The sequence below is a fragment of the Camelus dromedarius genome, chromosome 2 (genome assembly GCF_036321535.1).
Source record: "Camelus dromedarius isolate mCamDro1 chromosome 2, mCamDro1.pat, whole genome shotgun sequence".
NCBI lineage: Eukaryota > Metazoa > Chordata > Mammalia > Artiodactyla > Camelidae > Camelus > Camelus dromedarius.
Window position 1 is genome coordinate 116,380,788 of NC_087437.1, and position 15,277 is coordinate 116,396,064.

The 15,277-nt window shown below is 46.5% G+C and overlaps 1 protein-coding gene across 5 annotated transcripts in view; it reads right to left on the reverse strand.

Annotated features, from left to right (window-relative positions):
* The window catches only part of ERG (ETS transcription factor ERG), a 175,755-nt gene that overhangs the window by 32,136 nt on the left and 128,342 nt on the right, over positions 1-15,277 (reverse strand). For all 5 annotated transcript variants that reach the window (XM_064475986.1, XM_031459501.2, XM_064475981.1 and 2 more), the window contains one exon: positions 8,133-8,284. In XM_064475986.1, the coding sequence (XP_064332056.1) occupies positions 8,133-8,284 (152 nt within the window). The remainder of the gene's footprint in view (positions 1-8,132; positions 8,285-15,277) is intronic.

A 15,277-nucleotide genomic window follows, 5' to 3' on the forward strand; every position in this document is an offset into this window, starting at 1 on the left:
TCCGTCTCTCCAAATCATTAGCTGGGACATCCTGGGAAACTCTCTTAGTTCCCCTAGTTTTTAGTTTCTTTATCTGTAAAGTGAGAATAGTAAATAGCACCGACACCATAGGGTAGTTGTGGGATTTAAATGAGATAATACCTCTCTAACAAAGTACATGGCCAAGTGCCTGACAATTGTGTACACTCCGCAGATAGTGGCTCTCGCCATTTCTGTTTTTACGATTCCACACACACATATAAAACCCAACTGCAGTTTCCTCAGTCACGACTCAGCTCATAGTTTAAAAATATAATTAGGTTTGGTTTTAGGCTTTAAGTTTTAGTTGGTTTGGTTCTTTAGTTGCTTGACTTAGCACACAAAAAAATTGTAAAACAGACGCTTATAGAAACACATTCCATAGTGCAGGCATAATGGGAGAGATCCCTGGGGGTGTTCAGAAGCATGACAAGATAAAATAAAGAAATGCGTAGTTTATGTAGAGAACACACTTGTGCTCACCAAAGGGGAGAGGGGAGGCAGAAGGATAAATTAGGGGTATGGTATTAAGAGATACTACTATTATGCATAAAACAGATAAGCACCAAGGAGATACTGCACAGCACAGAAAATTATACCCATTATCTTGTAATAACCTGTCATGGAGTATAATCTTCAAAAATACGGAATCATTATGCTGTACACCAGAAATTAACAAAATTGTGTAAATCAACTATACTTTAATTAGAAAGAAAAAGGAATGTATAGTTTTACCAACAAGTGCTTTAAGTACAAGTGAACACAGGCCTAGGGCCTGGTCTGGTCTCGCCCATCTGTGAGTCTGTCCTCGGGAGAGTTGCTTCACCTCTCTAGGGCTCCATTTTCTCATGTTTAAGAGATTTCTGATAATTAATTGTACGTGTCCACTTGACTGGATCATGGGACGCCTAGATAGTTGGTTAAACATTATTTCTGGGTGTATCTGTGAGGGTGTTTCTAGAAAAAGCAGCATTTTACTTGGCAGAATGAGGAAAGCAAAGAGAGGACAAGAGAGACAGAGACAAAAAGAAAGAGAGACGGGATGGCTCTGTTTCTTTGAAGAACCTAATACAAAGTTGAACTAAGACCATCAAGAATCTTGCAGCTCCAACTCCTGTGATCTGTGAGTCCCACTAACTAAATCTGGATTTCCATTAAATCAAGAAATGCACGTTTAGTGACCTCTGCACACAGGCCACCAGCTTGCTGCTTTGTCCTCTGGGTAAGCATGCAAAAGATACAATCACCAACCCGCGAAGCTCACAATCTAATGGAACAGACAGGCTTATAAATAACTCTAGTAAGATTAAATCGTCATATGTTGGCCATCTGGGCTTGGTTGGAGAGTATATTCTTCTGTGACTCGTTACTTATCTGCTTTCAAGCCCAGCTCAGAGATGCCACATTTGGAAGGATTGCGTGTAGGCTACATGAGCCTTCTGCCACTCCAAGAACGCAAAATCCTGACCTTCTAATAAACCAGACAAACAAAAAGACTCACACTGGGCACGCTGGCTCTCTGTCTGCACTGAGCTGTTTGCTGGTGCAGTTCACTCTGTTCATGGAGGGCGTCACAAGAAACAGGTTTCTACCATGTGGTACACGGCCACTGAGGGAGGAGGGCGGTCACAGCTGTGGCCTCGGTGAACTGCGAGCGTTAAGTCCAGGAATGCTGCTTTCAGGATTCTGCGCTGAGAAAAACATTGCCTTCCCTCTGAAATTTCTTTTTGAAAATGGAGATAATTTCCCCAAATGGCTCTTCTTATGTGAATTCTGGGTGCTTCCAACTCACTTCACGAAGGCCATGAACGTAGATCAATGTTTAGAAACAGTGGGTCCCCGTTGTACAATAGAACCAATATGTTCTAGAGAACGTAAGTTTTGTGATGTCTCATGAAGTATCTGCTTCAGGGATGTGGCTCAAAGCCATGCTGGGGGCTCAGCTACAGCATCCTGGCCAAGCCGGTGGCCAACTTGGCTACATTCTTCCTTCATGGGATCTTGGTTTTACCTTAATCATTGTAATTACCTAGTACAACCCCGAATTTCTGTTTCTTCAGTCACTGGTTCACATGATTATCAGTTTTTAGTTCACAAGTCATCTCAAACGCTACATCCAGTATACAGGTGCATTATAAGTAACATAATACATTATATAAAATATATAATATTTTCTAAATAATGTAAAACAAAATTAAGTGTGGTGATGAAAGAACTGGTAAGATGTTGTCAGAGAAACAAGACGTCAGGAGACCGAGGATGGCTTCCTAGACAGGGTGGATCTCAAAGATGCCTTGAGGAAGGAGAAGGATTTGTTAGCAGAGAAGGAGGAAGGGCACCCCGTCAGGGGGAACAGCATGAATGCAGACACTGGATGGTGACCACGCAGAGTACCAGTGGCACCATGTGACCAGAGGGCAGGATGGGCCGAGGCAAATGGCGGAGGCTGCAAAGGAATTTAGAAATCATGCCATGAGGGCCCAAAGGCAGCTTTTCTTTATGAGTCGCGTTTATAGTCATCTTGTTCCTCAGATATGTTGAAACATTCATCTGAATCACTCATTTGAGCTCTTAATCACACACTCTCCGGTCACAAACTACTTACTTCATGTGTCCGGTCCTTATCTGCGTCTCACAGGCTCTGGTCACTTCCTCTGTGACCAGCATCAGAGTAACAGGCACCCAGGGAACACCTCGCGAACTGAGTACAAGTTACCCCGCACAGAGGGCCCAGGTTAGACACAACACAAGTAGTTCCAGCCATGCATTTTGGGGGCCATGGAGAGGGAGTTCACAATCATGCTTTTATTCTTGGTGACTGGGGTATTATCAGTGCTCGGTATTCAATGAGTGAATGAATGAATGCAGACAATGAACCAGTGAAGGGATAAATGTGGCAACTCCATCTCTGAGACTTCTGACTACCATGAGCACCTGGGCTCAAGGTGACTTAGAAAGTCAAAATAGAAGTGTTTGAAAAGCCTGACGCCTCGGCATTTATTTTAGGGAATACAAACAGCGAGAAAAATCTTTTCACAATGATGTAAGCTGCTGAAACCCGAGGTTCTCTTGCATTTTGGTCAGTATTTTGCAACATTTAAGAAAAGTGGATGAAGACCATGCCTTCCTCTTTGCTGGCCCTCTGGGTTAGCAAATCACCGAGCACACTGTCAACACCTAAAAAGTAACAATGACTGCCAGAGGCTGCCCAGCACACAGAGGGACAGCATCCCTGATGCAGATGCTTCATGAGACATCACAAAACTTACGTGCTTTAGAACATACTGGTTCCGTTGCACGATGGGGACCCATTGTTTCTAAACATCGGTCTACGTTCTCAGCCTTGGTGAAGGAGAGTTGGAAACCCCCAGCGTTCACATTCCATGTTGTTCCCAAGTTGTTGTGACTGTTGATCAAAACACAGTAAAATGGATGCAGGCCGAGTATTGGGCCTGATCAAGGCGTCAGAATGGAGCTCAGTGCCAATACGGTGCATGGAGCGGCAGGGCTCCTTTCTCAGCCTGCACACTGTATGCTGTGCTTTGTTACTGGCCCAGGATTTTCCTGTGAATGCCTTGACATGTGCTCTTTACAGAATTTATGGTGCCAGCCAATGCCAGCCCCCAAAAGCAGCTTTAGGAAGACAAATTTCCTTCCTACAAGTAAGCAATTCTTCATTTTTTGCATGGGGAGGTGGGGTGAGGGGGATGTCACTGTGCAATTGTTCTTTATTTTCTGTTCTTCCATTTTGTCAACTCCCTCTTCCAAAAGTGACATATCATGCCTTTGTTCAAAATAACTAAGCTCTATTAGAGTAAAATTCCTTCAGTGTCTTCCCTCTGGATCAGAGCCCTATCATGCGTGGAAACCCCCCAGGAATGTGTTCACAATGCTCACAATGTAGAATCCTCAACCCTGCACCCGGATTCAGGAAGTTTGGAAATTTAAATGGTTAAATCAGAAGTCTCCCAGGGAATCCTGATGCAAGGGGTTCTGATCATACTTGGAGAAACATTTCCCAGGCAGCCTCCAAATTAAGCTGAGGTGACAAAGAGCCCTTTAACTAGGTCACCCACGTCTGGGGCCCCTCTAATTAAGACTGATGGCACTGAATGATATTTTGATCTATAACCATGAGCCTAAGAAACAGCCTAACCCCATGAGATGTAGACCTAGACACATAGATATGCACACCAGATAGACAGACAGACAGACATAGAGACAGAGAGAGAAAGAACAAATGATAGATAGATAGATAGATAGATGATAGATAGATAGATAGAAAGCACAGGTGTGATGTCTTATCTAACTAGTACACCTCGAGAAGGAGAGGTACAATCACCAATCTTGCCAGGACAACAGCCAGGGCCCCCCCCAGTGTCTGGTGACCTTACTGATTGAGCACTTTCCTCGTGCCTTCCCTGTCACCCTCCTATGACAAACCGAGGAATGCATTTTTCTCCAGACTCAGAATTACCAGCTGGGCCATCCGCCCACATTAGTTTTCTTTTTCTCCTGGAGACACTGAAGCACGTATTGACTGAGACATCCCCTTCACTCAGCCTGCTGACCCCTAGGGGTCAAAGAACACCCACCTTTTGCAGTTGTGTGGGATTTAAAAGTTTGTATTAAAAGATACAAGCACAGATACATAAACATACAAACCTCACTCCTGGTCTCACTGCCTCTATTAAGTTCTTACTTTAGCCCATGTTTCTAATCCATTTACTTTAAAAATGGATTTTACCTGGCTTCTTTACTTACATTTGGGTGAGCTTTCTTACACTTGTTGTGAAACAAGGAGACAGGGTAAATTTATTAAATGAAGGCATGTATTTATTCATTAAGGGGTATTTTATGAGTTTCTTTAAAGCTCTTGAGTTAATTAAAGGCAGTGAGTCTCAGAACCAGGGACTTGGAGAAGTGAGAAATCCAGGCACAGGAGCCCAATCTGAATGCAGACAGTGCCCCCAGGTCTTGTTTTCCCTCCTCTCTGTCTACCCACTGATTTTCTGCTCAGTGTGCACCGGGACCGTTTCTAGGTCTAGAAGATGAATGTTGGTATGAGGTTGATTGAAGGTGCAAATGCTTAGGAATAATTAATGTTTTTTTTCCTGCTATCATTTTGATTTGCTTTTATGAGTACCAATCGATATGTTTAACTAGTAGGAACTGCATGAACCAGTCGGAACTGGGTTTGGAGAACTCCCACTATGTACACAGACCTCTTTGTGCCCAAAATGTGCCTGAGCGAGGTGCCTGGATCCCACAGCTCCAGCAGAGATCCAGTGGCTAACAGAGCTGCCCCCAGTTCCTGCAGTCTTCACACCGGGGAATCATTCAGATGGTGCAGTGCAGGGGTGTGTGTGTGTGTGTGTGTTCATTCGTGTGCATGTATGAGCACACATACGTGAGGTTTGACCAATAACTGAAAGCCTCACAACTTGCACAATCAGCCACAATTAGCTCTCTTACAAACACCATTAACTGAATAACTGCCTCCGTGCTGGTGTGAAGCAACCAAAGGAGGGAACAGCTGAAAGAGGACTTTCTTCAGGAGATGAAACCAGCCTTTACACAAAAACTCCATATGAGCCAATCTGCGTAATCCTCCTCCCACCCGTCCAACTGCCGTTCTCTGAGTACCCACGACCCAGCTCAGAAACGCTGGGCGCTCTGCCTCGATTCTACTGGTCCTACGCCTCTTTCCATGTAACTATCTCTCCTGTTTTCTGAACATTTCATTTTTGAATGTTTGCAGTCAAACATTCATTTTCGTTTGAATTCAAAATGGTTTTTAAATTTTTTTTTGAATTTTTTTGTATTTTGAAACGTTTGAATGCAGACATTTCATTTTTGAATATCTGAAGCCACATGCTTGGCCTCCGGAAAAGCTATTGATGGCATCAAAGCGCACTGATAGCAAGACAGAAACAGGACCTCCTCAGTGAAAAGGATGTGATTTCACGAGCAACCAAGATGAGAATCTTCAGTGCGGGCCTTTCCTCAGGTTGACTCTCTTCCCATCTTAGAGAACTAAAGACTTTCTTTTGCCTAAATTGAAGAAATTACATTCTTAAGGAGGAAGGCAAGGGGTGAGGTGAACCTGGGCTTGGGCGGACATCCTTTGGGCTTCTGCCTCACCCTGTTCCTATCCAGCCCGTGTCTGAGGCAGCAGCACCCCTGCCCTCCCCAGGCACATCCCTGTTCTCAAGCCTCTTTTAGGTGCCACACACCCAGGACGGGCAACTCGGGCATTCGCACTGCCGTGTGTTTTCCCACTCACAGGGGTGCTTCCTGTTGTAAATCACGGCAAGAGGTGACGGGTCTCAGGTCACAGTTCAGTTGTCACGATCAAACCAAATTCATGCCTTCTCTATACATGTTGATCGCCTTCCTGGGAGTATCAGAACCAGCTTTGCCCCTCTCATAAGGCACACATGACACTCCATGCCCACCGTCTCCCACAGAAGTCTTACAGCAGTGCTTTAGGATCAGGGGTGGCCCCGAAGGACGACCCCTCTTACACCTAACTGCGTGCAATCAGCTTCATGCATTCTGCTTCAAACCACAGTGCCAGCCCTGAAGGGAGACCCACCATGAACCCAAGTCGGACGTTATGCCAAGCGCTCTGCACTCTGAACGCTCCTGTTTGGAAGGTGGTGGAAAGAGAAGTCCGCGGGATGTGATCCTACAGAGAATAAGGAGCGGGGTGGGAATCACACCGTGGAGGGGGTCACGGAGGTGACGTGAGGTGAGCTCTGGCGCAAGGGAGAATCAAGTCTGCGCCACCTCCGCCCACGGACACCTTCCTGGGCGGTACTGCCCAGCGGCTGGGCACCCTCTCACCCCTCCTCCCCTCAGTTAATATTCACTGAGCTGCTACGTGCCAGGCCCTGTGCTTGGCCATGGACGGGAGGACTTTGTGGGGCTTCCACTCCATGGAGGGAGGAAGATAATAAGCAAAATTTCACATCAACATCCACGACGGCGACCAAGGGGAACATGCAATAAAGGAAAACGACGCAGGTTGGGGCTTGAGAGTCGCTGGGGGAGGGGCGGCTCTAGAAGGCGGTGGCCAGGAAAGGAGAGATGTTTGCACGGAGCCCTGATGAAGGACAGAACTCCCTGGAGTCAAGGGTTTGGGGCTGAGGCAGAACCACACGGAGACCAGGTGGCTTCAGAGAGTGATGGGACGGAGCCCTCAGGGCTACTGAAGGCGCTGGGATGCATTCCAACACCCGAAGGCAGAGAATGAAGGCGTCAGGCCGGCCTGTCTGAGTTCCAACTCGGCCTCTTATCAACTGTGTGCTGACCTCTCTGAGGTTCATTTTCCATATCAGGTCACTGGAATGAGGACACTTCTGGTTTCCTAGAATTTCACGGCACCAACATCTCAATGTCTCCAAATCGCTTACCAGACACCTACTAGAGAGTGAGGACCCACCGAGCAGTGGCTGCCGGTGCCAATGCTGTGGTTGCTGGGATGCTCTGCGTTGTATGCAGTGCATTTCCTCTGAGGAGTTTGATGGCAGCCTTCCTAAAACCTTTAGTTTTGCTAAATAAATAAATTCCTGGCATCTTCCTCAAATCCAGAGCTATTGTTGCGGGTTGGGTTTAGAATAACTTCTGCAGTAAAGACTTACTCTGACTCCCAGAGTTAGCATAAGCCAGTGATAGCTGGAATTTCAGATTTTGAGATGGAACCACATTATAGGGTTCCCAACTTTTTGTTCTGCCAGATTAGAAAACAATTTTTTAAAGGCCTGCCTTCTAGTATAAACAGCATTTCATAAAAGAGAGGCTTATTTGGTGTCCTTAAAATAAAAGAAAAATGATTTTCTGCCAAATCATCTCAGAGAAAGGGCGAGTCCTCCTTAGAAAGGTCACTTTTTATGGATTCTCCCCCCGCCACACACACATACATACACACACACACACACACAGATCAGGGAACATGTCGTCACAGGTAGACCAACTTCTCATGGGTTCCATTGACAGGCATCTTGCTAGGCGGCTGAGGGTGAGCAAAGCCACGGGCGAGAAGAGAGGGTTGAAAGAAGCTCTAGAAAGGCGTGGCCTGCGGACCGCAGAGCCGGCCGCGAGCCTCTGACCTGCGGGGACGATGACCCTGCGCTCGTTCGTCGTCATGTTTGGGGGCGGCATGTGCTTCTCCTCCATGTAGCTGCCGTAACTCATCCCCACGGTGTCGGGGCTGCTCACCATCTTCCCGCCTTTGGCCAGGCTGCACTCGTCGGGGGAGTTTCTGCAGGAGAAGAAGACACATTCTTCCGTTACCGCGGCCACCCGAAAGCGGGCCTCCTTGGTCTTCTGGGGACCCGCAGAGGGAAGCCAGGAAGGGGGAGGAGAAGACACATGTGTGTGAAAAGACAAATACGGGGTCTGTTATGAACTGAATAACTGTGTCCCCACCCTTGCCCCAAGAACTACCTGTTGAAGCCCTAGTCCCAAACATGATGGCATCTGGAGGTGCGGCCTTTGGGAGATAATCAAGTTTAGATGAGGTCCTGAGGGTGAGGCCCCCAGGATTGGATTAGTGTCCTAATAAGAAGACGAAGAGACAAGATCTCTCCCTCCCTCTCTCCCTCTCTCTCTCTGCTACGGAGGATACAGTGAGGAGGCAGCCATCCACAACCCAAGGAGAGTGCTCTCACCAGGCACCAAGCCTGCCGGCAACTTGATCTTGGACTTCCAGTCTCTGCAACTGGGACAAATAAATTCCTATTGCTTAAGCTTCCCAGTCTACGGTATTTTGCGGTGGCAGCTGGAGCAGACCACGACGGTGCCCAGGCTCGGTGGAAGCAGAGGGTAGGCACATGGGATGCAAACCTTCCACCTGGCTTCCATTTCTCCAGCTAGCTCCTTCAGAAACTGTCACGTCAAAACCCCATCTGTGACAGCGGATTGGAAACATTCACAGGGGAACAGTGAACTGTGGCCTGCTCTCCCCCTTTGACTATAACCAGCCACACGCACAGATGCTGGGAGGAGACCCTGGGGCCACTCAGTTTAGCTTAGAGTGACACGCCTCTTCAAAACCTCAGAAGGAAATCCTTGTGTTGAATTTACAACTCCAGCAGCCAAGTCTTTAGATATGGAGTTTGAAGTCTCCCTGTCTTCCTGGCTGAGGGGCAGGCCCAAAGGCAGAGAAAGGACAGGCTTGGCCTCCTGGGAGGCAGCAGGCCAGGGGACCCCAGGAGCCCCACAGGACTGGGACTGGGGTGGGAAACCCGCTGTGTGTCTGCAGGAAGGAGTCGGCTGTTGGCCCTCAGCTCACAGCTCACAGCCCACAGGGCCACTGTTAGTCCAGGCAGCCAAGGCCACGTGGATAAAGACAAGCATGCTTTTCTAGAAAAAGAAAAAAGGGACTATATATATTTTTAAGTGAGATCTGAAAGTTACCGGACACAGTGAAATCATACGCAATAGGGAAACACCAAACAGAAAATCCAGCTTAGTGGATGAAACAGAAAAATGTGTCAGTGCCTTCTTAGGTGGTTAAGCCACAGACCATTAACCCACGATCCCTGTAGCTGCAGGGGTCTTGGTAATTGGGTTGAGTTCTTCTAAGGTGGACATCTGGAAATTTCCTCCCAAGTGCTGCCCAACACAGGGTTTTCATACTCTTGGGAATCTACAAATATCCACAGGATGTTAGATTTCCACCCCAATATCTGAGGCCCTGACGGCTGTGAGCTCCACTCCAACGGGCCCTCCTTTGTCTCCTTCACACCTTTTAGCTGGAACTCGGCAGCCAACTTGCAGAATCCTGGAACTATAGGCCTGGCATGGATGTGACCTTCAAGTCTGAGAAGCTTTGAGGCATCGGAGGCAGGAGGGCACGTGCTGGGTAGGACAGGGCTGAGGTGGGATGGAGAGGTCATTCCAGACCCAAAGGCCATGGCAGGCTGTGGACAGGGAGGGCAGACCAAAGGCCCTGGAAAGAGTTTGTTCAGCGTCTGGGAACTTTCAAAATACAGATTTGTTCTCAGCATCCCTTGCACATGCCTAGTGCTGATGGAGGAGCTAAGGGTTGACAATGAGGAAGGAGCAGCGGAGCCTGTGGATGGAGGTTATAGATGGGGTCGCCCAGGACGGGCCTGGAAATACATAAACCTGCTTCATGGCATCCTCACAGCTGTACTAACATGAAGGAAATTTGAAAATAATAGTGGTCTCAGTTCCCATGGTGCAGATCCTCTATGTTTCCATCGCTGCTACACATGCATTATTTCCTCTTGCTGCTGTTTTTCCTGGCTTCAAACATTTATCTCCAAAAGACCCATCCTAACATCAAAACACTGAACACCTTCACTTGAGACTTAGTTTCCTATCCCTTTGGAAAATTCCATCAGTTGAGTGGAGTGTGTATGTTTTGGTCTATTTGTCTCAAGGAGAGAAGTTACTAGGGAGGAAAGTTAAAGGGATTTGGTCCTTTAGGAAAAGACTTCAGAAGCTACTCAGGTGGTGAGCGTAACTTAAGTAACAACTGTACAAAGATGCCACTAAATGTTCAGATTCATTCATTCACTCATCCATTAGGGCCATTTTCATTCAGGGCCTGCAGTATACCACACACCATAAATTCTGTCTTCTCCAGCAAGGCAGTGAACCACCTAAAAAAGTTAAAAGGCATATCTAAAAACATATATATATATACAAATTTAATTTACAAACCAGAAACAGACTCAAGAACACAGAAAACAAACTGGTTACTGAGGGGAAAAGGGGTGGGGAGGGACAGGTTAGGAGTTTGGGACTAACAGATAGACACTACTGTATACAAAATAGATAAACAACAAGGACCTACTGTATAGCACAGGGAACTATATTCAATTTCTTGTAATGATCCATACTGGACAAGAATCTGAAAAAATGTATATAAGTATATATGCATATGTGTAACTGAATCGCTTTGCTGTACACCTGAACTAACATTGTAAATCAACTACAGTTCAATAGAAAATAAGAACTATAAATAAGTAAATAAATAAATAAGTCAAAATTTGTTTTTTAAAAAGTCAAATTTAAAAGTCAAAGAGATGTATAGAATTATAGAAATAGGGGACACTGGGGATCATGGACCCTTCAGACCAACAACTATTTCCCTGAGCTATTCTGTAGGTCCTTGTTTATCTATCTTATGCACAGTGGTGTGTATGTGTTAATCCCAAATCACTAATTTATCCCTCCCGTCCCTTTTGATAACCATAAATTGTTTTCTACGTCTGTGAGTCTATTTCTGTTTTGTAAATAAGGGAGAAATAGGAGTTACTAATCAACAGCCATAAAGTTTCAGCCAAGTAAAATGAAAGAAGAGATCTGCTGTAGAACCTTGTACGTTTGGTCAACAGTAATGTACACTGTTTAAAATATGTTTAAAGGGTAAGTCTCAGTTGTAAAGTGCTCTTACCACAATGACATAAATAAAAAATTATTGTGTCTTAACCGTATTCTCAAATTCACATTTTCAGGTCTGGGTTCTAATTATAACCCACAAAACGCTGGTCTTGACAATCCCATACAATATGTGGCCTTAGTGAGAGGGAATGGGAGCCAGGAAGACAGCTGGTTCCCTCTGCTCACAGCAGAAGAAATTCCACATTGGGCTGGGGTCACCCCAAGAGGGGAAGGCTGGCTCAGACTAGGAATTTCAGAAAGGCATTGGACAACAGCAGGGATAGGGGCAAAAAACTGGGTGTGTCACTCCCAGAGTCCCATAAAACGTGTCTGGAGCCGCACAACTTTAGAAGCTTAACCTCTGCCGCAAGTCTCACACATTTCCATGCCACTTGGGCATAACTGCGGTCACCCTGGGCAATGCAGAAATAGCATAGAAAGACCCCTCAACCTTCATGATGAACAAGATGGGGTGTGGGTGCCCTTCTTCTGACAGCTGGGGACTCATGCCCAACTAAGTCACCTGTTGAGCCTCAATTAACTAATCACTCTCAAGTAGCATCTGGAGAATTCAGTTCGGGTGAGATGAGAACATCGGCCTTAACTCCCTAAAACATACTAGTATTACGAATTAACGGTGAAAGAACATGGCAAAGAACAGCAAATAAATTGGAAATTTTACTCAATTTAAATTAAGGTGAGAAGTTGGACAGGCTACCAAACCCAACGGGGTTCTCACAGGGTTACAGAATCAGAGGCCTGGAAGAAACTCCATTCCCAAGCCCCGAGGCAAGACTCTCCAGAAGCTACTGGCATGAATACGCATTTAACTTACGTTCACATTTTTCTAAGGAGGAGAGTCCATCATTTTTCTCTGCAACTCTGGCGTATTTATGTGTACGTGTGGTGGCTCTGAATATATTTTAGTCCCCTGCCCTTCTTCAAACTATGTGACATTTGAGGTGGATTACAAAAATGCACACAAGACAAAACGATAATATAAATGATCACAGGAATGGAAGTGAATGTTACGTAAGAGTGGAAACGTAATTAATCAAGAGATAAAATCAGCACATCGAGTAAGCTTACTATTTATAGTTGTTAGAGGTAGGACATCAGTTTATCTCTGAACTTTCTACTAGCCCAAGCAAAGAAGGAAGTATACCTTGTGACAATTCAAGGTGTCAGAAAGATACCAATGAACCCATTATTTAGCAGAAGCAAAGCTTTTCCTGGACTGAAACTTAACAGAAGTTTCTCTCCTGGCTTCTCCTGGAGAGAACTGGGTGATGCAGCAAGCAGCATCCTTCCCAGCATCCCATAACAGATCTAAGAATATTCCACTCAGGGCCAGGAGGGGCTGGTGATAAAGCAGGGCGCTCTGGGCACACAGCTCTCAGCTACTTCAGCTACAGAAATCAGGAGACTGTGTGTCCTCAGCCAGTGCTCCATACTTATCTTCTTGACACTGTTTTTGGAGAACGCCGGCCAACCAGACAGATGAGTGCAAAAAGATTTAAGAAAAAGAAAAAGAATGCTTGAAAAATGGAAACATCTTGAGAGCTGGAGTGCTGTATATTTCAATTTCCACAACCTTCTAATTTAGATGTTTTAAATTCAGATTTGCCTCTGCGAATACCTAATGCATGGTGGTCAAACAAATATTGACAAACCTTCTTTGGTTCTTCTTTGGACCTTCTATCCCGTATTTGACTGTTTGCTCATGCTAGGGACGGCTCCAAACTCTTTTCATGTTTTCACTATGGCTGAAACATTTAAAATGGTGCCTAGCACGCGATAAATACCACGTGCCAGCTCTTACTAGTCGTCTCAGCCACACAGCAGCCCCACAAGGTCAAACACCAATAGGCAGCAGCAGTGCTGCAGGTGATGTGCAGGGAGGCTGGACACAGGCCGTGCCCACGGTTACACCACCACCAGCGGAGGAGCTGGGATCTGAATCCAGACAGTTGGGGTCCTGAGTCCAAGTACTTGACCACCACCCAATAAAACCTCACCTGGTAACTCTGCACGTGTAGTCTCTTTCACAGACACAAAATATGATGGAAGGGACCCTCAGAACACTCGGTTGCATCACTATTGGGTATTTTCAGGGAGAATATCCCGGGAGTGGCCCCGAGGACAGTCATGGAGAGGGTGGCAAATGTGAAATGAGTAGGGATGGCCACATGCAAAGGAAGAGCCTCTTGGAAGACACAAAAGATGACCATGTTTATTTGGACACACATGAACTTTGATAAATTCAGTTTAAAAAAAGTTGGCCACCTCGATTTACAGTTGAATGTCATATATTCCTTCCCAAAACTTCCTTGGGGCGCTCAGCACGGCGCAGGCTCTGCAGAGATGATGGGCAAACATTCAGGAGTGTGAGGAAATCGGGCAGGAAGCTCCCGTGCTAAGAGAGCAGAGTGTGAGTGCCTGTGACTCAGAAGAGGGAACTGAGGACCAGGACAGAGGCACTGGGAAAGCAGTCAATCAAATATTTTTTTAAGATTAAGTGGATCCCAGCCCAAGACAAAAGCTTCATTTAGCTGTTTCCATACACAATCCCTTTTTGTGAAAAGGAGGTAACGTGCCTCTAAAAGCATACCGAGAAATCAAAATTAGGGCCTTGGTTTTTGAGAAACAAAATAAACTTGGCATCTGACGTTGGTCTTCTCACATCAGAGTCTACTTAACAGCGGGGCCGATTCTATCATGGAAAGCGCCCGCAGTGCAAAGGCACAGACGTGGCTATTGGCTTTACAAGGATGTGCTGCGCATGAATGGACCTCATTTATCCAAAGATGTCACTGTACGTGGCCCCAGGCGACAGCCCTGAGCTCACCAGCCCCATGAGATCTGTGATTCACCCTCACTTCACAACGGTTAGCGGAGGCACTCAGGCCTTTGAGAAAGTCCAAGGCAAGTCAAAATCGAATTTGGGCAATCATGATAACTTCTTCTAGTGGGTAGAGGCCAACCCACCAATCTCCTCGAAAATCCACCCATTCCTCAAGCCCCATCGTCCTTCCTGTTCCTGGATTCCTTCTGCACTTGGGGATGACTTCCCCTGCCCTGTTCTCCATCACGTGCTCTGAGAATACGTGGAGTAGTCCTGAGGTTTCCCTCCAGAGAGTCCTCTCTCTGCTTCCAGAGTGATCCTCCCCAAATACAGTCCACTCTGGCCACAGGCAACCCAAGTCTTCCCTGGCCCACAGTGCCTCTGGACAAATGCACACTCCCTGGACTCTCCCCGCCAACTGGTCCTGGGTCTCCTCGATTCATTCATGCATGTAACAAATACTCATGAAGCAAGTCTCTCCGCCAGGCACTGTCCCAGGTGCTGGGGAGCCGTCAGTGCCCCTACTCTCGTGGTGCCTGCATCTGAATGGGTGAAGCGCCCCCTCCCCAGCTCTATGAACTCCACCCTTGAAGATCACATTCCACAGCACCTCCAACTCTTAGGTGGGTAAGCAAGCTAATGTCTACTCCCCTGCCATCTCCGGCCTATCTCAGTTTATTAGAATGTCACTGTCTTTCCGAATGTTCTTTTTAGTCTATTAGACGATTTCGTGTCTAGAACTTGGTGATGATGCCGCATGGGGGAAATACAAACGCTTTCTTTGGCAGCTCTACCCCGAGGGTCCAAAGAGGTCAGCTCCACGAGAGGGCCCCAAGGAGGCCGACGGGGGCCCGCAGCCCAGGCCTGGCTCCAGCCTGAATAGGAATCCATCCGTCCTCAGGTGGTTTTCCTCCTAAGAATCCTAAAAGCACATGCTTAGCCTAAGTCGACCGCACCAAGCCCTAATCGAGCTTCACGGCATGAATTGAGGTA